The sequence below is a fragment of the Nestor notabilis genome, unplaced genomic scaffold (assembly GCF_000696875.1).
Source record: "Nestor notabilis isolate BGI_N333 unplaced genomic scaffold, ASM69687v1 scaffold6415, whole genome shotgun sequence".
Taxonomy (NCBI): Eukaryota; Metazoa; Chordata; class Aves; order Psittaciformes; family Psittacidae; genus Nestor; species Nestor notabilis.
In genome coordinates, this window is record NW_009930541.1 from 89,391 (window position 1) to 110,792 (window position 21,402).

Below are 21,402 nucleotides of genomic sequence, written 5' to 3' on the forward strand. Positions count from 1 at the left end.
CTGAGCCTAAGTGCCTAAGAGGTTAGACATGAGGGAAGGGAAAGATACCACAGCTGGATCTCAATCCGTCTCTGGTACATGACCTCTTTAGCAGATGTGGCCTTTATGTTTTCTGTGTATGATTTCCATCTCTAAACAAGGTCTTAATCCAGACTGGAGTTTGGATTGTTACGAGAATTAGATTGGTATGACACTAAATATTCCATGAATTGTGAGGTTTTCAGCAGAAGTCTTGTGAGCACATAGGTCTTGCAGAAGTGCCAAGAGAACTGTTTATCATGGAAAGGTGGTACAAAATTGTTACTTCACAATGAAAACCAATTCAGAGTAGTATAAAATAATGATAGTAAATAATTGCAGTGATTTGCTCTCTGATTTTAAAAAACAAAGGTGTATAATGTCACACAGATGCTCAGCTGTGCATACTGTGTTCTTCCATATGTATTTTGTGAGCCCATTTTGTATAACATTATCAAGTTACTCCCAAAATAGAAACCACACACACAAAAGTCACAGGAAAAGCAGAGTTTTCCCCCTCCTCCATATTTAAATGTCCTAAATGAGATTAGTGAGTCTCTAATGTGAACATTATTTTAAAGGAAGGCATCTTCTTAGACTAAGCGTGCTCACTTTGTACTTTCAAGGAGTGTGATGCTGGGTGAAAACAAAACATTCAGGAATTAGTCTTTTAATTTCTCTGCTTTGCTACAATTCAGGCTGCACACGGAATGAAGTGGGGGGAGTTGGCCACCATGGTTTTACGGCCAGGTGGCAGGGCCAGTGTATGAGTGCAGGGGCACTTGAGAGCTGCCATGGTACCAGAAGATAAACAGTTTCTCTTTCAAAAGACTTCTACAGTGCAGTATAAGAGAAAGAGGAAAGGCAAACCAACATTGCCATAGGCAATGGGGGCGTTTGTTGGCAGATATTATGCGGGAAGGTCTGTATCCAGTAGGCAAGTTTTAGTTCATATATTTCTCAAAAGAAAATAGATTTCTGACTTATGACTGAGAGTTTCTGAAGTTGAGAATGGATACTCCTTGGTATATACTTGTCCAGCATTTTTCATGGTGTGATGATTATTTGATTTTAGAATCATATAGGGCTGTTACAATAACCAGGTTAAAAACAAAACCAGTGATTTGCTGAAGGATTTAACTTGTTGGATGCAGCTATAAGCATCTAATTTAACACACAAGGCAAATTGCTGCTTGTCTGGGCAGCAGAAGAGTATAGCTTTAAACTCCACTGAAGTGGAGAAATTTGGCCAGAGGTTGGTCAGTGCATCACTTTGATATTTAAAATATCAAACTTACGCAGAGGAATATTCTGTGGCTTGCTGTTTTCTACCCATGGGTGTTTCTGTCTGACTTTTGGTGTAGTGGTTATTTTACTGTGCTGGTCAGAACTAACATAAAAAATAGAATAAAAATTACACTACACCTGTGTTAGGTTTCAAGGAAACCCTGTTGCCTCCCAGCAGTAAGAGTACATCTCGTTGTTCAGCTAATTTTCTCATATGCTCTGTACATCATAAAACCTAGTACATTTCTATTTTTAATTATTTACTGCAGTGGCAAATTATGAACATTGGCATTTGAGGTGTTAAGTTTACGACTTGTGTGGCTGATGATGGTTTTTGCAGCTGAGCACCAGTTGGCAGATATGGTTTTCTACAATGTTGAGCTCTTAAGTGAGTATTTGTTGATGTGACAGGACATGTGTTAGGAGATGTCATCATCTGTTAAGAGTTTATGAGGTACATTCTTATTCCCTGTGAACAGTGTGTATTCTTTGTTCCATTGCATTCCAGTTATTCTTGCTGATTTAAGGCTGATTAAGTTGCAGTTTTGTCTGCCTCCAAGCATTTTGTATTATTTCATTCATTTCTCCCAGGTCAAACCAGAGGGCAAGGATGCCCAGAAAATTGCTGTGATTCAAAGTGCAACTAGATAAAAAAGAATCAAAGTCCCTTGTAACCTTTGAAGGGGGAGAATGTGATTTCCAAGTGCAAATATCAAAACAAATCCATACCTGATGATCACAGTTAGAAATTTTGATAGCATTGCTAATGACAGAATGCTGGTGGGGAGGTGACATTAACCTTGTACACTTGTCTGGAAAGGGCTTAGTAGCTTTTTATTGGTAACTCTCCGCTTGTCCAGTCATTAAACGGAAAAACTTTGTCACCATTATCACCCATAATGACATTCCCAAATTCACTCATAAAATGCTTGTATTAATAGTGTATCTCTCATGACCTCCAGTTGTTCTCGCAATCCAGTCCCTCATTGTCTGAGACCTCTTAGTCCATTTTCCTACCACTTTCTAGAGAGAGTGGAACAGAAACTCCCTGTGTAATAGAAGTGTTGTCCTTCACCAGCCACTCGATATAGTTATAGAGAAGAGATGTATTCTCTTCCTCCATTGTTCCCAAGAACATGGGAACACTTGTTCCCATGAGAGGGTGAGAGCTGAACGTAAATCTGAGATTCCTATAATGTAGGAAAGTGTCTTTAAGCAAAAATATTGGTACGTAAGCACTTCCACTTCTTCCAGAGGTCAAATTTGTTGTCTGTTCAGGACAGCCACACATTGAAAATCTATTCTTACAGTATTATTCATATATTTTGTTTGTTTTCTTGCTTATTATTAAGGTTTCATGCATACAAATTCCTGTCACAATGAATTTACCTGAAAGTCTAGCTATTTGTTTTTTGAGGTTTAACAAAAACCAGTTTGGTGTGTTTGCATTTTTTCTTCCAAGAAATTAAATTATTTTGAACATCTTGTACTGAAACCTGACCTTCCAAGACAATATTAAATAGATATCTTCCACTAATGGACATTGAACTTTTGGGGTTTTATTCCAAGTCACTTTCCTGTTGGATGAAACATTTAAATATTGGTCCTCCTAGGGTATTTTTATCTAGTCTCCCAGGAGGCATTCCAGTGGATGGACCAGTCTAGTACAGAAGTCCACAGACAGACAGTCTGGCTCCAGTTTAGTGCCTTCATACTAAAGTAACTAAAGTAATTTGTATTTTGGTATACAGAAGTGCTGTAGCTGGTTGTGATTCTTTTGCACACTGATGATATCTGGCTAAAATCATGCCTCTGAGGGCCAAAGAGTTGTTCTGTATTCTGCAAATTATCTGAGGAACACTTCCAGGCTTATTTTTTTATTATTGTTTTCTCTTTTGTGTATTCTTGTGCAGAGTAGCACAAAATACATTTTGGCAGAAGTTCAGTCTGCCTCTTACTCAGTTTCTCAATTTGCTGTACTCAAATCTGTATCAGCTGCACATGTTTCTTGCTTTCTTTTCAACACTTGATTCTTTGTGCCACTTGAGTTAGTCTATAACTTCTGCTTCAACTTGAAAGACAGTAAAATGCTGATTGGGGTGTTCCTCCACACTGTGCAAACATTATAAAACCGCAAGACCCTGACAAATCTGCTTTCTCTGTCTATTTTTGTATGTGAAGGAATGAACTTAACATGGCAAAAGCTGGAACGTGATGTTTAATTCTTCTTAAACAGTTGCAGTGCAAGTTTTGGCCAATTTATTAAAGGAAGAATTGTTCATGTTTTGAAAATTCAACTCCAGTAACTCTTCTTAGCAGCAGTTGCTGTGGGAGATCGCAGACTGATTCCACACTAAGCTGAAATTAATTATCTTTGTTCTATTTTACTTTACTTACAGATCCTAGCAATATCCTACACATGCCTTTTTCAAAACAGGAGCATAGGAAATCTCATTATAACAGTAACAAAGTCAGGCATAGTTGGTTGCAAAAATACTACTAATAAGAAAATCATAAAAGCTTTGTCACATTTACGTCTTTCAACTATACTAGGCAAGACAGGAAATTGTGATACATAGTTGGTAGTGTCTGTAAAAATAAATTGGATTATAATGGAATTTGTTATAGCAAATTTCCGAATTTAAGTCTGGTTCTACCCAGGAAGGGGACAAAAGGGGCTGAGAATCAAAAGTCTGAGATTCCAGTGCTGGAAACACTCCAGTGAATAACTTAACTCACATAAATAATAATGAGTTACCACCTGTGCTCAAAGTTATGCACATGCCTTAGAGTTCATAGGATTGAGGTAAAGAAGCATGTTGCAAATACTCTTTATTATATTGTGTCTAGAAAGAAAAAAGTATAATTTACTGTGCACAGAAAAAAACCACAGGAGAAAGGACAGAGAAACACATGTTTGTATGTGATGACACTTTGATAAAAGCATTATGGCTTGATGAAGAATCTCATGAATCCAGAGTGGTTTGATGATTTGTGTTCGAAGTATCTTACATGATTTTTGCAAATCTGTTAACATGTCTTCTTTAATCATCCCCTTGGAAAACTGACCTTTGCATTTGCTGCTGCCTTCAGCCACGTGACTTCCAGATCCCGTGAACATGACTGCAGAAGACATAGAGGATGAACTTACGTTATTAGGCACTGCATTTGGTTTTTACTTCTGGAAGATAGTGAAGACCAATTCAAGGGTCTACATAAAAATATTTCCTTTCATTGCCAGACAGTTGGGTCTAACTTTGGATCATTACCATTTCTTGTATACTATTCTCCCTTCAAGTCTGACTTTTTCATGAGCAAGGGTCAAAATATGTCTGTGTTTCAGATTCTACCGTTAGTATTTAAGTGCTTGTGGGTAGAAACCATCTTTTATTCTGTAGTTGAGAAGCTCTGGAGTAGGGAACGTCTGATCCTGTTTGAGAAGCCTTTGATTCTAACCCTAAAAAATGAGCATTTGAGGTTTTGTGTGATTTTATTGCCAGATGCTGGTAACCTTTTAGAATTTCAAGGTATCTAAGAAGGGATTTCTGAAAATTTGCTATTGTAAATCAGAGTTTGAATGATGAAATACAAATTTTTTTTTCTCATTTTACTGAGAAGAGGATCACATCTAGTACCTAAGGGGGACCTACAAGAAAGCTGGAGAGGGACTTCTTACAAGAGCCTGTAGTCATAGGATAAGGGGTAATGGCTTTAAACTGAAGGAGGAGAGATTTAGGTTAGGTATTAGGAAGAAGTTCTTTACTGTGAGGGTGATGAGACACTAGAACAGGTTTTCCAGAGAAGCTGTTGCTGCCCTATCCCTGGCAGTGTTCAAGGCCAGGTTGGATGGGGCTGGCTTTGAGCAACCTGGTTTAGTGAAAGGGGTCCATGCCCATGGCAGGGAGGTTGGAACTAGATGATATTTAAGGTCACTTCCAACCCAAACTATTCTGCGATTTTAGGATTCTATTTTAAAAGTCCATTGCAGTGTGTTAAGCATAAAAAAGTTAGCTGAACTCCAGAAGCTCAGGCAGATGATTAAGGCAATAATAAAACTAGTTACCAGGTGTTAGCTGAGCATCAGGAGCTGTCTGTGTGCCACCTTATTCTAGAACAAATGTAAGGTAATGCAAATCAGCTTAACCTCTTTCCTAGCAAGCCTCACAGGTTTAAATTAATTATCTCACATTTACTGTACACTAAGTGTTCTCAGATAAACTGTTATTGCAGATCCATAGATTTGTGTTACCTTGCCGAGGTGATCTGGTAGTGTGGAAGCTGACCTATGAACAAATGCAAGTTTAGAGTAATTTTATCCAGGGACAGGAATCTTATATTCCACGAGGAATGAAAGGATGATCTGTAGCAAACTTATGTATCCTTTCCCATTCCTGTGGACCACCTAAAGAATTGTGCCACAGTTTGCAAGCACACTGAAGAATACTAAGAAAAACACTTACAAGCACTTTGTTGAATTAATACCTGCAATAAAATCATAAAGGAGGGCCCTGAAATTCATCAGTGAGTGCCTGCATGAAAAAAGGGTCAGTGTTGAGACAGAGAAGGACTAAGTGCAGGGGTTTGAAGATACATACTGGAGTGACAGAAAGCGGAGGAATGAAGTGATGTAGGCCTAAACATAGACAATGCAGTGCTGATTTATCCAAAGTGAAACTCAGACTGGGGAAATGGGCATAGGTTCAGAGAACCATTTGTATTTTTATAAAGCAGAGACATTAGAAATTGAAAAGGCCTCTTAAATCATACCTTCATATCACAGTTTAGGATAATTGCTTACAAAGTAATCAGTTGGTAGATGACTACCTTTCCTAGTCCAATTTAGCATAACCTTTGTGAGGACTGCTGTGTGCCCAAAAGTTGGGAAGATAAGCCAAGTGGTCAAAGGAATTGTGCAGCAGACTGGATGTCATATGAAGTAGCTTCGTTTCTACCTCTGCTGCTGACTCTGTGGATTGGGTCAGAAAAATTAGTTACTGCTCCATGACTTAGCTTATGTCTGTCCACAGATTGACAGGCAAGATATTTACATATTTATATAAAAGGCTCAGGGATGAAAATTTTGGTGTACTGTTACAATATAAATACTGTTTTTCTTACATATGTCTTATGTAAGAAGTTCCTTCCCTGTTTACAGCCTTCCTTATGCAGGTTTATGTATGGCCACCAGGTTTTCCCCTGTCAGTTTAGCTTAGTTACAAATGCCTTGACTGTCAAAAAACTTGATGTTCCAACATCCCCAGCTCCCTAAATGTTCTCAGACAGGTTCAGCAGTCTTTTATTGTACCATTATATTAATACAGCTTAGTACTGAAAAGATTTTTGGGGAAATTTCTTGTGGTGTTAATTTTTCAAAGCACTTTGTATACAGCAGTTTTTAAAGTAATTCTGATATAACTTAAAGGTATTTAAGTAGCTAACTGTGCTTTCTGTTTTTTTAAGGATCCACCAATGGCAGTAACTCTTGGACTGCGAATGGAAGAAATGATTTTTAATCTTGCTGACACACATTTATTTTTTAATGATTTAGAGGTAAGAATCAAAGGAACATAAACACTGTTACTCCTGAGTTTTTAACGTACTGGTTTTGCTGTGCATTACTGTTTGTTGTCTGTGACATTTTCTGCCTACCTAGATTTTGGGATTGTCATACTTTAATCAGAGAGAGGTTAGCTAAGTGGCAGTCACTTCCTATTGCACCAGAGTTCTTCCATTGAAGTGGGTGAGAGAGGGAATCTGCAAACTACCTTTTCCTCTCTTTGTCCTATGGCCATCTTTTCCATTTCCATGGATTTAGAGCTGTCTGCTGTCATTTCCAGGAGAGAGACATACGTGCCTCTCTACATTGAAGTTCTCTATGTTTGCCTTCAGTGGGTGTCATTATCTGACCACAAGAGAGTGTGTTCTTCTCTCCACGTACCTGAGTAGCCTTTTGGCCACAGGCTCCCCTCCCCTCCTCTCCCCTGCTTCTTGCTCAAAGGTAGAATATTCTTCTTTTACTTCAAAGACTGCAGCATCAGAGAGTCTGGGATTTTCAGGCCATTCCCTGATCTAAATCAGTTGTTTTCTTACTGGATCCAAGAGTTCCTTGTGTGGACAAATATTTTGCCACTCATGGCAGTTGGAATACTTTGAGGTTTGGTTTAAAATGCCAGAGAAAGGTTTCTGGTGAGTGCATAGGAAAAATAAGGGTAGGTGAGATTTTTCCATTCACTAGGAATGTGTGCATTTCTTTTGTTACTTCCTCAACGCAAGGCAGTAAGAAAAGCAGAATTACCAAGCTGCAGTTGTCTTTGTCATCCTTTGCACACCTCATTTATTCTTACCTTTTTTTAAGTTAAGAAACTGGGATCTACTTCACCTTATACCTGAGCTTCATTTCCCCTTCCAGCAGCAAAAATGTAAGAAAGTAAAGCCCTGGACATGCCTTCACCAGTCAGTGTTTTATTGCAGCCCTAGTGAGTCATCGCTTGACAATGCAAGTGCATTCAGTGAATGTTCTCTTTCTGGTGCCCTGTACCAGAGATAGAGTCCAAACCAATTTTTCAAAGCATTGCTTAGCAGACCTTTGCCCCTGTGTGTTCAGATTTCATGTGGCACCCAATGAAGTTTAAGCCATTTGGTAGCATATGCCCAGAGTTCTTCAATCTTGTGCTGAGTTCAAGTAGAGGAGTTCAGCAAAATGGAGCTTTGCTGTCTTTCCATACCTCTTTATTCTTGCTAATGGACATTGAAGCTTCATTCCTTTCTCTCAGTATTTATTTTCTTTGTGGACCTCAGGTTTAGCTGTCATAGGTGGATCATCACATTTTGTATATTCTTCATAGGGTGGTTTTAATATCCTGTCCAAAAAATCATACTCCAGCTCATTCCGGAGCTTGAACAGTATCCAGTTTTCAGTTTCAAATAAATCAGAAAATACTACTTTAGGGCTCTCTTGGAGAATCTTGTAACTCAGTCAATTTGATTTGATTAAAACTGATTTCTATATGCAATTAAGTATTTTCTAGCCCAGAATTCATCTTATAAGATTACTAAAATTCCAAACTTCTTGTTCTGAAATGAGCTGTATGCGCACATTCTGGCATATACAAGAAGACCAATAATTTTCTGTCATCTTAGAAAATAAGGTATAATTGCATGGCATCCTGTGCCAAAGTACACAGAGGCATCTTTTAATATGCAGATTTATAAATCTGTCAGTTTAAATATGTTTGCAGAGCACATGACCATTACTGAATATTACAGGGCATATGCATGACGACAATGTAAAGAATTCTGAGAATTCTCCAATTTCAACTTGGATTGGGTGTCTCTCTCTCATCTCTCCCACTCTCTCCATCTCTCTCTCTGCCTTCCTCTGTCCATCCTCCCCCAGGAGATGAATACTGAGTTGCTGATGGTCATGGCTATCAAGACACAAGACCTTCAGTTGTTACTGAGGAAGTAAGATAGGCTTTTATTCACTAGACAGATTACTTGTCTTTTCATCATCTCAGTTTTTAAATGCTGAGCCATCAGGTCCCATTCCTTCTGTCTTGCTTTCACCTTCATCCCACAGTAAACCTTGTGGCTCTGGAAATGACAACTGTAAGGTACTGATGAAGCTATACTCCTTTAATACGGGTTCCAGTCACTACATTCTCTAAGCTTTCTTCTCCTCCTGTCTTTCTTGGTTGGAAACACCACATACCACGGTCTAGTAATAATAACCAAGTTAGTGAAATTATCACATATAAAAATAAAGTTTTCCTTCCTCTATGCAAATCTGTCTCACTACAATGACTGCTGATGCAGAAATTCCAATCTGCTGAGACATTCCCCGCTGACCCAGTAACCCATGTTCTAATCAGCCAAGCTGCACTTTTATTTCAGGCTAGGCTGTTCTCCAGCTATTTCATTCTCAGTGTATAAATTTTAGTTAGCTTGAGAAGTATTGCTTGGGAGGGCAGTTGGTGTTTTGCCATGAAAATAGGAGTCTGGTGCTCTAGAAAGTTCATGTGTCTAAACAATGCTTAGAGGTGGGACTCAGTTCTAATATCCAGACTAATGCATTCTGTTCTCAGCCAGGTAAGGGATGAAATGAAGCTTCTCTCCCTATCTGAGAATTAATTTTAAGACAGCTTTCAGAAATGTTGGTAGGGAATACTGTGCACACGAAAAAACCCAATTCCTACAATTGCAAGCAGAAATTTGGACATAAATCTTCCAACTCCATTATACCCCTCCACTTTCAAGGACAATGATGAAAAGAGTATTTAGTCAAAACAAACTGAATCCCATCTCTATTTTAATGGTAATCCTACCCTATTTTAAATAAGATTTTATCATCCTTTGGTTTTTTTCTTATTAGAAATAAAAATGAGAAATAAAAAATAGGATTTGGGTAAGTCTTACCTCACGAGACAGGTCAAACTAGTTTTAACAGAGACTGAGGCACATGCGTAAAAAGAAGTGTATAGCCTGAGAAAGCATAGTGCTGAATATACCCTCAGCAATAACATTTTTGTGTTTAGTGTGGTGAGTCAGTGTTTTTACTGGATAATGAAATTACTGTCCTTTCCAGGAGGATAATTTTTATGGATGATTAGTTGATTCTGTACTCTCAAATTTTCAGGCTCTAAATATTGCTGCAAAGAATTGCCTGCACTCAGATATGATTTAAATTAGTACTGCTTCGAGCAAAAGCCAGTTATTGTACCTAGATTCCTTCCCTGAACTCTCAGTAATAGGAAATATATTTTATCTTTCTTAGTTTTGGCCTTGCACTGACAGTGAGCCTCTGTGACCTGAGTGTAACCAGTACTGTAGCTGATGTGAAAAGTATTTTACCTTAACAGTTAAAGTGACAGAGGACTTGCTTGCTTTCCTTCATCCATGCAACTGTTTGGCATCTTTTACAAGCAAACTCAGATGTAGTGTTGTGCCACCAATTTCCTGTTTCTTTGGGGAAATTAGAGAACTATCTCAAATCTGCTCAAGCCATTTGCTTTTTCTTTTTTTCCTGAAAGCTACTGATTTTATAAAATGTAAACATTTTAATTGAAGTACACAAGTAAGCAAAACAACAAAGAAAAGCGAAGCAAGGAGCGGTGGGCACATGAGTTGGTTGGCAAATGTGTATTGCAAGTATATGTTGAGGTGAGCCATAGATCCAAGAGGACATGAGGAAGGGGGAAAAGGAGAAAGCTGTAGAGTGCTATTGGGTTTGATCCTCTTATAAGCTTAACCTTCTTGCAGGGACAAGGAGAAAGTAATCAGAAAACTGCATGTTCCCCTCATCTCCTGTTCCTAGAGTCAATGAACAAACTGTGAGATAAAACAAATAAAAGTAAACAGCTAAGCCTTTGCCACCCACTCATATTTAACCTAATAATGAAATTGTCAGCAGAACAGTTACCTGGAATTTGCAAGGCTGGAACAATGTAGCTGAAAGGCTTAAGAAAACTCAAACAGCAGCAGACACTCCTTATTCACCAGGGCTTCTGTGTGCCCTCCATTTAATTAGAACACCTTCAAAACCACAGGACTGATTTTTAAACTTTTCAAGTTATCTATCTTATGCTTTGACCAGTTCCAGGGAAATCTGTGAAGGTGATCTGGAAGTCAGATACTGCACAGATACTGCAAAATGTAGAGTTAAAATTTGTCCCAATGGGGTTTTTGTCTGATTCTTGAGTTCCTGCCCTACACTGGGTGGAGTATAGTTGCATCTTTTTTTTTCCTTGAAGTGTAAATAATAAACAAGGATAAAGAAATTAATCTTTTATTTCAGCTGTCACTTGCCCTTTTCTTTCTCTTTTCATCTGCTATATACATCCAAAAGCAGCTTTTTTAAAATGCTCTACAGCTCAAAATAATGTCCATAGACAACCCCAACAAATTTTATTTCTCCAGTGGGGAGAAGTATGCTTCATTTCTGTTCCTCGAACACAGATCTTTCATGTCTGTCTTAACAGATTAAGCCAGATGAGCAGAGTTTGGCCACTCATTCTTTTAGTCTTGGCACAACATTTTAAATTATCATTACTTGCATGATGCAATGAAATTATGTCTTTGAAAATGAAGTTATATGTATTTATACAAAAATTGCTAATTTTTTTTTTAACAGCTTCATGTGGGCAGAAGTCTGTTATGTTTTCATTCAGTGCTAAACAAATGAAACAGAAAAAAGAAATGTTAATTCCCAAAATTTACACTCCAAGAACTTGCAGCATATGCATTTGGAAATCACTCCTTTGTTCAGATTTATCCTCTGTCTGGACAATTTAACACTGGTATGAGACCAAGATTGGAAACTCAGAACTGCATACTCCTACATGTCACAGAGAGTCTGAGTTAAGTGCTGCTTGTCAGCAACTTTGTATGACATAGATGACTCAGATGACTCCTTATTTGAGGCACAGAACTGGGCATTTTGAAAGCTCAGCTTCATTTTGTCCTAGTGAAGAGATTAAATTATCTGAAAACATTTGTTGGGGAGCAATTTATAAATACGTCCTTGAACTTTTTCGTAAATAATATTAGGATTATGTTAACAACAACTATTTTAAATATTAAAAATTACTTACATACAGTAAATTACTTACATACATAAAGTAAAATCTCTGAATAGTGAACTTCAGGTGCATCTTTGGGTTAAGATGTTAATTCTAGCAACTCAAAAACCAGCAATACGATGCCTGTTCATATTTACAATTGCATGGTGGCTTGACTTATTTATTTGTGCTTCCCTCACATTTTCCTATCTTTCTGCCATAACCACACTGCAGAAAAGGATATTTGATAGCTATCCAATTATAAAATGAGGGGAGTTCAGTTTTCCAATGTACCTCAGTTCCCCAGAGGTACTTCCATTTCTTCTGAAACCAGGAAATAATGAAGTTCTCCAGGACTGCTTGATTATCTGTGATCTTCCAGCCCAAGGCATTTGGATAAATCACTAAAAGAATCTGATAAGCATCCAAACACCTAGAGACCTAACAGAAGTTATATGCCAGTTGAGGTTCATCAACAATAGCTTTTAGGAAGTGGGGAAGTAAGGTTTAGCTGACTTCGGAATATTGATATGACAGAGAAACTATAAATGAGATTTGCAATTCTTGGTATTTTTCAATTAAAATAATTCTAATCTAAAACTCACACTAAAATTATATATTGCTTTTCTAAAGGCCTGTTTTAACTAATAATTTACACAGTGCAGGAGTTGAAGGTTGTATTGTTTTCAAGAAATTGATGGTGATAGGAAGCTGTAGGTGTACATACGCTGCCATCTTCTGGTACACTTAAAAACCTGCACCGATCGTTTCTTCATCTGTACTAAGTGCATGGTGAGCATACTCTCTTAGTTTATCATACGGATTTTTTTCAACAGGAGTGTGATCAAGTTCATATAGATGATGTTTCTTCTGATGATAATGGACAAGACCTAAGGTAAGCAGCATTTGTTCCTTTTTTTTTTTTTTTTCAAAGATTAAATAAATTGAGCATTTACAGGAATACATTGTATTTATTTTTACTGTATTTTGGGTGTTTGCAGTACCTACAGTTTTGCAACTGATGGCTTCCATGCAGCTGCAAGTAGTGCAAACCTTTGTCTGCCAACAGGTGTAAGAGGAGGGGTTGACTGGATGAGGAAGCTGGCTTTCCGTTACAGAAGAGTAAAAGAGTTGTATAATACTTACAAGAACAACATAGGAGGTGAGTTTAAGTGTCAAAACTAATTCAGAATGCTGATTAGGTTAAACTGTGTGGCAGTGAACTCCCACTGGGGGAATGTGCCTTGGAAGCCATAGAATGAATGGAAAGTGATGTGACTGGACCTTGGGCTATTTAAAGCTACTGTAATGGAAGAGCCAACATTGTGCTGTTGTGGAGGAGAACCAGAGATGGGAAAACTGAGCAGATCTCTATACAGCTTTCACAGAGCCCATTTTTCTCCTTCAGACCCAGCTTGGATATATTCACGTTACTGACTGCTTGAGCCACTTTTTCTACCTTAGACATGCTGTTCTCCTAGGAAAGAGGCTGTATAGTTTCTGCAGTACAAATTACGTGTGGCTGGCCTTTTCCATCCTATAATTTCATGATCTGGTTGGTAACAACACAATATTCTGCTAACCTCTCTGTGGGGTACCTTCTTGTCTGTTTTTACCAGTGGATGAAATAAATTCTGGCATTGCCGTGCCAATAGCCCCTTTTGTTGACTCTGTAGCTTACACAGTTAATTGTGTTAGCAAGAAATAAGAATGTCATTTGGGCTGAGAGCTTTCATGTATTCGTGGACTCACTGATGTCCATGACATCAGGCTTGTAGGAAATCAAACAGCAGAACTGAAAGAATCTGCCCTGGAGAATCCTGTGTGACTTGCAGGAACAGCCGTCCCTCTTCGGAGGAGGGCAATATGTTGACTGACTCCCTCAAGGAGAGACTCTGGGAACAGGGAATACTTACAAGTCTTCAGGTAACTTCAGGCTACAGCCACGGCTGAGGATAAGCTGAGCCTGACCCAGCCAGGAAAGAGTCCAAGTGAACACTCTCCCATTCTATAACATGGGCTTTTTCAACTCATCTGAAATTTATTTCAGAGGAACCTGAAACTCAAAGTGAAGCTCACTTTCAGTAAAACCAGTCACTTTGGTGGGGGTTTAGCGCTTCCTGCAGTCTCTCAGAAATGGGAAAACCGTACAGCTAACATGGGCAATGATTTAGTCCTTACCTAAGTTATGTAAATCTGCAGTATACATTTTCACTGTGAGTAGTTCAGAGTCTTTACTTGACAAAGGAAGGAGCAATAGGTCCAAAGAGTGATAGCAGATGGTTGGCTTTCACTTGCCCTGCCTTGCCCTTCTTTGGTATCATGAATAGAGTTTTTATATATTAATACCTCTGGAAACAGTATTAACTGAAATGTTACTGTGTTTTATTGTATCTCCTAATGCATCTAAGATTCTAAAGTTTTTGGATTTCATAAAACTTTTAACACTAGTATGAGCACAAGTGCAAGAGCACAGCAAAAGGAAACACACTAAGAGGGACAATCACTGCAAAGTCAGAATGCAGATATGGTGCATTGTATCAAGGTTTTTGTCCTCATCCACAAATCCTGCTTCTGAAATATATTTCATCCATAGAAGGCATGTTTCTTCATTCATCCTCTACTTAGCTTTTTAATAATCTCTTTTATAAGACATGTATCTATGTGTTTCAAAATAGCTGTTAGAAGGCAACAGAAGGCTAGACCTAACTAGGTATTTTTAGGTTGCTTCATTTCATGTTTTTTTAAGACAGTCATTACCACTTCTTGTGAACATAGGGTGTGAAAGAAAGAGGGATGCCACATCTTGTGAACATAGGGTGTGAAAGAGAAGAGGGATATGAAAGGTCATGAAGCCTGCTTCCCAGCTCTTCCAGGATCAAATCTAATTCTAAAATACCTTGGTTCAAAAAAATTCATGTCTCAACATTCAACAGGTTGAGCATTTTTTTAAAATCTGACTGTTCATACACAACAGGAGATTTTAAGGTGCTTTTAAGGACTGACTGAGATAGGAGAACATAAAATGTACAGCCATTTCAGGGCTGTAAATGCTATCAAAGGAGCTATCACAGGTAACTACAGACAGGACATGAAGAGCAAGTCATCAGCAAACAAGTGTATTTCCAGATGTATTAATCTGAGGTTCACCTATATACAGTCACAAGCAGTGCAGTTTTAAACATACTCAGATACTGCAAAGGCAGGTTTATTCTAATGTCTTCTTTTGTTTCTGCCTGTGTTCCCAATGGCACAGATCTTCTTCTCAGTTTTACCTTTTTCCTTTTCCTCCGCATCCCACCAGGGGATGGAGAGAGCAAGTGGCTGCATAGTACTTAGTCACTGGCTGGGATTAAAACACTGAGAGTAAGATGTATGTGAAGAATAGGTTTTAAAAATATGTGTTTCTGAAAGGTATACTTCGAAATGTAGTAAAATAGCCTGAATAGACAAAAAAAAAAAATCAGATGACTAATTATTAGTATCTGCAGTATTGTCTGACATTGTTTGGTACAATAGAGTGCAAGTAAAACCAGAGTGCAATTTACTGAGCCGTGAAGAAAACAGATTTTCTCTTTGTTTTTTCAAGTTCTAATGAAGTTTAAAATATAAACAGTGACCTTAAAATCTATACATTCCAGCTAATACAGAATTTAATTATTTTTTTTTCTTTTCTTGCTTTTTTACATAAAAGGACTCCTGGGGCCTGCTAAAAGAGATGCATGGTTGCAATTAAGAGCAGAGATTGAAGCTCTGACAGACTCCTGGCTAACAAATGCACTTAAATCATTATCAATTATCAGCACAAGGTATGTATTTGAGTCTACTCTAAAAAAGCTTCTAGTTTTGGGACAGGTTGCACAGAGAAGCTGTGGCTGCCCCATCCCTGGCAGTGTTCAAGGCCAGGTTGGACGGGGCTTTGAGCAACCTGGTGTAGTGGAGGGTGTCCCTGCCCATGGCAGGGGTGTGTGTTGGAATTCGATGCTCTTTAAGGTCCTTTCCAACCCAAACCTTTCTATTATTCTATGAAATCACAGCTTTTTGCTCTGAGCTTGTATTCACACCATGGTCATGCTCACATTCCAGCCTGTCAGTGGGTACAGTAGCAAGGCTCTAAGTTTTCTGTTGTGTAATTTCTAGCACAACTTGACTATTCAGGTTTTCATCTTCAGCATTCAATGCTAGCTTATTAACATAATTATTCTTATCTCTCCCTCTACTCTTGAAACATGAAGAAAGTGATGTCATACTGAAATGTATATTGGTTGCTTATTTCCCCTCTAGACAGGAGTAACAAATTATGGTTTTGTATTCTCCTAATCCTTTTATTTTGCTGGTAGCTACTGCCGATTAATTGCCAGCATGAAAATGATGCTTTCGAAGGATTTGAGTGCCTATTTTCAGAGGTATTGAGTGATCTTAATTAATTTAATTAACTGTAACTTAGGGCCTGGGTTTGGTTTGTTGTTTTTTTCTTTTATAAAAAAGAAATGTGGAATATTTCCTACAAATCAGCCCTGCATATTCTTTTAAAGGATTTTGCCAGAGTTTTCTGAAAGTGATGGTGCTGAGTGAAAGTAAATGTTGGGGATTCCTGAATATGCTCTCCACAACTGGTTTACCTCATCAGGACTTGGGTAATGGTTTTAGACTATTTAAACTTAAACTGTTTCTCTCATTTTAGGAGTAACTGTGTAAACGTGTTGGTAACAACAACTCAGCTTATCCCAGCACTTGCAAAAGTTCTACTATACAGTTTAGGAGGAGCTTTTCCTATTGAAAATATTTACAGTGCAACCAAAATAGGTAAGAAAATTATTCTTTCATCAATTCTGACTACGCTGCATTACCAGTATATTTTTGCCAGCAACGGATGAATTCCAAGACACTTCTCTGACACAGTGTTAGTTATAGGATTTAGGTATTGCATATGTTCAGATGTGTTTATGTTGATAAATTCCAAATTCACCTTATTTTCAATGATACGTGAAAGAATAAAGGTCCCCAAACTGATTTAAAGCCTCAGAAACTCCTAAACATGGTGCAGAATACAAAAAGTATGCAGAAAAGAATGAAGTGTTTTGTGAATTCAAAGCGGAACTTCTTTAAAATTGCCTCTGCTCTGACCTTGAGCTCTATGTAAGCTAGGCCACTGCTTCACAAGCTTTTTCTGGAAGCTTGTACATCAGTGATGGTAGTGACAACTGTTGTCAACAGAAGCTGTGTTGATGGATGCTGCAAGGACATTTCCCTATTCTATTGATAACTGTGTGTTATCTTGTGTGTTACAGTTTGGAAATTTATGGCTTCTGGAAATGGCATCCAAAATTTTCTTATAAACCAAGAAAAGTTACCATTCTTGTGAAATGTGACTCAGCCTACAATGGCTGATAATTTTGGCAGATTTCATGATTCACCAGTTATTAATTCAGGAATGCTTAACTTCTGTACCTGTGACATGTACCTGTATAACATAACTTCATTGACAAAAGCATTACAATATATTTCCTAGATTGTTTTCACAAGTGAAAAAACAGTGCATATTCTAAGTGTCAGGAAAAACTATCACCTCAGTGATTCTTTAATTAGCTATAGCTGTTCTCTAGACAGATACGCCTCAAATACTTTAAAATCTTAAGTCAAGGCACAAAGTGTCCCAAATACCACATGGTACTGTGCAGCCTCTGGAATGAATGTCATCTGTCATACAGCCTGTACATGTTGGATTCAGTCACTGAGATTGCACTTGGACCAAAGGAACGAGCATTAACACATAGTGCCAACAGCACAGAAGGGGGTGGTGAAGTGAAGCACAGTCTCTGGAGGCGCTGTCGAAGTAATTCTGCACCAGGAATTCCTTCTGGGAACAGTGTGGCCGCTGTTACACCCCTGTCGGGAGCACAGCAAACTCTGGGGTACAAGATCTCTCTCTATTTTTCATCTCAGCAATCTCTGCACTGTGTTGAGCACAGGACTATAGTTGCAGCTCTTGCTTGCACACACTGAAATTTTGTCCTCACTCAACAGTTAATACTCACGATGCTTTTCCTAATCATAAGCCCTTTTTTGTGGGCCAGCTTTAAAAAAACAAGAGAGCAGTAAGAATGGGAGATCTAGAAATCACGAGCTTGTGAGAAGAGATTAAAAACCTGGGGTGGGGATAGACATAATAACAAATAAGGTAAAAAGCTATTGCAGAGAGGAAAGAAATAAGCTTTCTCTACATTGATGGGAGGTATCACAATAGGTGATGATTTCTTTGCAATAGGGCACTTGTAGGTTGCATGTCAAAGAGAAACCTTGTAATGGAAAGGGTTAATTAAATATGGAGATCACGTGTGGAAATAGTGAAATCATTAGGACAGTTTGAGGATTCATAGCACGATCATTTGTTTATAAAACCTGAACCTGTATACAGTTGGAAGGTTGGTAGATGACTTTGCTTGGTCCCTTTCAGTCCTGTTTATTATTGTTACTGGCTTAGCCTGCTTGCTTCCACATTTCTTCAAAAGAGCCAAATGCTTCATGAAGTTCTCCCAGGAATGTGTTGTTCAATTTTATTTTGCTTGTCCATTGTGCTTTGAACGGTTTCTCCATTGCTACATCACTCACTGTTGCAGATAATTTAGAATTAAAACTTCTGCTTTCCTTGAAAAAATACTACCACAGTAATAGGGAAATATTATATGCAATTCTTCAGTTACTGAGCTACTACTTTTTGCAGTGCTGCTGATTCCTTTATCTTAGTGGCTTTCCTGTAACTATTAAGAAAGAGATTTAGTCTTACCTGGAACAGCTTAGTGTCACTAAGGAGATTAATTGCTTCTTACTAGTTTTAGCTCTAAATCCAAAGGCTAGGAATTTAAAAAAAGTAGTAGTAACAATGTCTTACCACTACACTAATCCTTTGTAAGGCTTCACCATAACTCACTTGATAGCTTGAATAAGTAGTGCATTGTTTTTCAGGCAAAGAGAGCTGTTTTGAGCGTATAGTGTCCAGATTTGGCACTAACATAACTTATGTTGTGATTGGAGATGGCCGAGATGAAGAACATGCAGCTAATCAGGTAACTTCATTCTGAACTCTTATCTCATTTATCTTCCAGGGAAAGAAAGTTGCTTTGAACGAATAATGCAAAGGTTTGGCAGAAAAGTAGTATATGTTGTAATTGGGGATGGTGTAGAAGAAGAACAGGCAGCAAAAAAGGTAACCTGTCTTCTGAAATGTTGGTGTGATACCTAGCTACTAATGCAAGCCTTTCTGTTTGCATTTCTGTCAGTGTTGCACAATTGCAGAATGACAAATAATTTCGGTCCACAGATGCAAGGCAACAAGAGCATGATGAGATCAAAACTTAGAGTAAAATGAACCATTTGGATTCTAGCATTTGCTTCACTTCAGTTTGCAAAAAAAAATAATGCAAAATTATTGTAAAAATGAATGAAAAATTATCACAGCTAAAATGTCTAATGCTTCAAGCAAATTAAACAGAAGAGATAGAAAGGGCTATTTTATTATAGTTGGGTGATGTTTTTCTTTAAATGGTGAAATCACAGGTGTTTCAAGAGAGCTGTTATGGAGAATGTGGAAAAATGTCTGAAGGACTGTGCAATTTTTTTGCTAACATAGATGAAGATCTGTAGTTTACTGGACCAAATATGATGAACATATAATTTGCTTCAAGAAAGACATATCTGCAAAAGAAAAAAGAACACAACATAGAGATTGTGCACCAAACCTGTGTTGCGAAAAAAAGAACAGTTTCCTTAGAAATATTCAATTTTTTCATGATAATAATACAAGTCAAAATTTCACCAGATAAGTTGTAAATGTTCAGAAACTGATCAAATTAGTAATTTGCACCATGCTTCCCAGTTTAACCCCTGGCACTGTATAGAAACTGAAAAATTTTGCCTCACAATGTCTGAGCAGGACAAGTGATGTAAATATTGTTGTGCTAGGAGTAGGAAAATAAAGTTCCCTTTTAGTGTTGCAGCTGGAATGGAAACAAAATGCAAATAAACCAAAATGCTCATTCCAAATGGTTCCTTATTATAGGTGCAGTATTGGTGATGGGTCTTCTATAGTTTGTGCTAAACAAAGGTGGTTGGACTGTGTATTTTCCAGTTTAGCATGCTTTTTTCTTAATATTGGCTATATTGCATGGATAGATACAGAATTCAAAGAGATGGATGAATATAACACACTACAAATAGATCTGAACACAACATGAAATACTGTTTTTTTTCCTATTCTGATGATATGCTGAAGGAGAGTAGTGCATATATCTGCATCTCTCACAGACACGTTCTGATGCTTTCTGTGACACAAATTAGCTTTTTCTAAAGCAGAAACGTTTCTTTTTCTAACCCAGAAATGTCTTATCCAAAGAGATTTCTTTCCCTGCCTCCCAGATAGAATAAAAAGTAATCCAGCTCTGTTTCAAAAGGTTGTGTGTGAAGCTTTTTTAATGAAAATAGACCTTTAAATGATGTTTTGCTATTTTGCAAAGTCTAATAAATGGAGCAGAAAGGGCTTTCCTATTAATGCTCCTTGGTATGGGTTTGCATGCTAACAATAAGCAAATAGTCCTTATTAAGCAACAGGCTCTTTCCAAAGAAACTATTAAGAAAGACTATCTAATTATTTTAACTTCAGTTGGACTATTAAGCTCAGATCTATTTTGGTCTGATTTTTGTCAGTACTTTACTAGCAAAAATCAGTCCAGAAGCACAGTGGTGTAAAATACGTGGTGGTAATCTGACTAGCCTCGTGTGTCACATACCACCCTGTGTCACAGTGTTCATCTTTCCTGACCTTTTCCCCCCTCTAACAAACACAGCACAACATGCCTTTCTGGAGGATATCCAGTCATTCGGACCTCTTGGCTCTCCATCAAGCACTGGAACTAGAGTATTTGTAACTGTGTTCTAAAGTTGGCGATCCTTTTTTTTACATATATATTTCAAGTACACTGAATTTTTATGTGTGATTCAATGCCTCTGGCTTTACACATATGAATTGTCTTAAGAAGGGAAGAAATATTTGGAATTAAAAATTCCAAATTGAAGAATTCAGATTGCTGAATGGAGTTAAAACATTAGCGCTACGTAAGGAAGCTCTATGGTCTTATATATGCAACGTTTTTAAATGAATTGAAACTGTGGAGGTTGCTGGTACACACCAAGTGAGCCCTGACAGGAGTGAACAAAGGACTCGAACTGACAAAGCACCAACACCCATTTTCCAGCCAACAAGGTGGTGTTCAACAACATTCCTCAAAATGGGATATATTCTCAGCACTGAGGTTTGAACCAGACTTTAGCCTACCTAACCCAGAAAATCTGAATTGGAATGCACTCAGACTGTATAATGACAATCCTGTCTAGACCTGTAATTTGTGTAAATTATTGATGAAAATAATTTACTGTGACTTTATTAGCAGCTGATTTTGGAAGTGGATGCAATTTTTCTTTCTTTTTGGGGGGCAGGGGAGGGAGAGGGTTATATAATATTGTCTCTTTTATAAGCTTGGCAAAC

General features: G+C 37.9%; 1 protein-coding gene across 4 annotated transcripts in view; it reads left to right on the forward strand.

Moving 5' to 3' along the window:
• The window catches only part of EYA4 (EYA transcriptional coactivator and phosphatase 4), a 47,662-nt gene extending 26,877 nt beyond the window's left edge, over positions 1-20,785 (forward strand). For 3 of the 4 annotated variants that reach the window (XM_010015432.1, XM_010015433.1, XM_010015434.1), the window contains 7 exons: positions 6,766-6,855; positions 12,698-12,756; positions 12,863-13,023; positions 15,556-15,670; positions 16,546-16,667; positions 18,968-19,068; positions 20,705-20,785. In XM_010015432.1, coding sequence (XP_010013734.1) covers positions 6,766-6,855; positions 12,698-12,756; positions 12,863-13,023; positions 15,556-15,670; positions 16,546-16,667; positions 18,968-19,068; positions 20,705-20,785 — 729 coding nt within the window. The remainder of the gene's footprint in view (positions 1-6,765; positions 6,856-12,697; positions 12,757-12,862; positions 13,024-15,555; positions 15,671-16,545; positions 16,668-18,967; positions 19,069-20,704) is intronic. The other variant, XM_010015435.1, reaches the window with a different exon arrangement.
• The last annotated feature ends 617 nt before the right edge of the window (positions 20,786-21,402 follow it).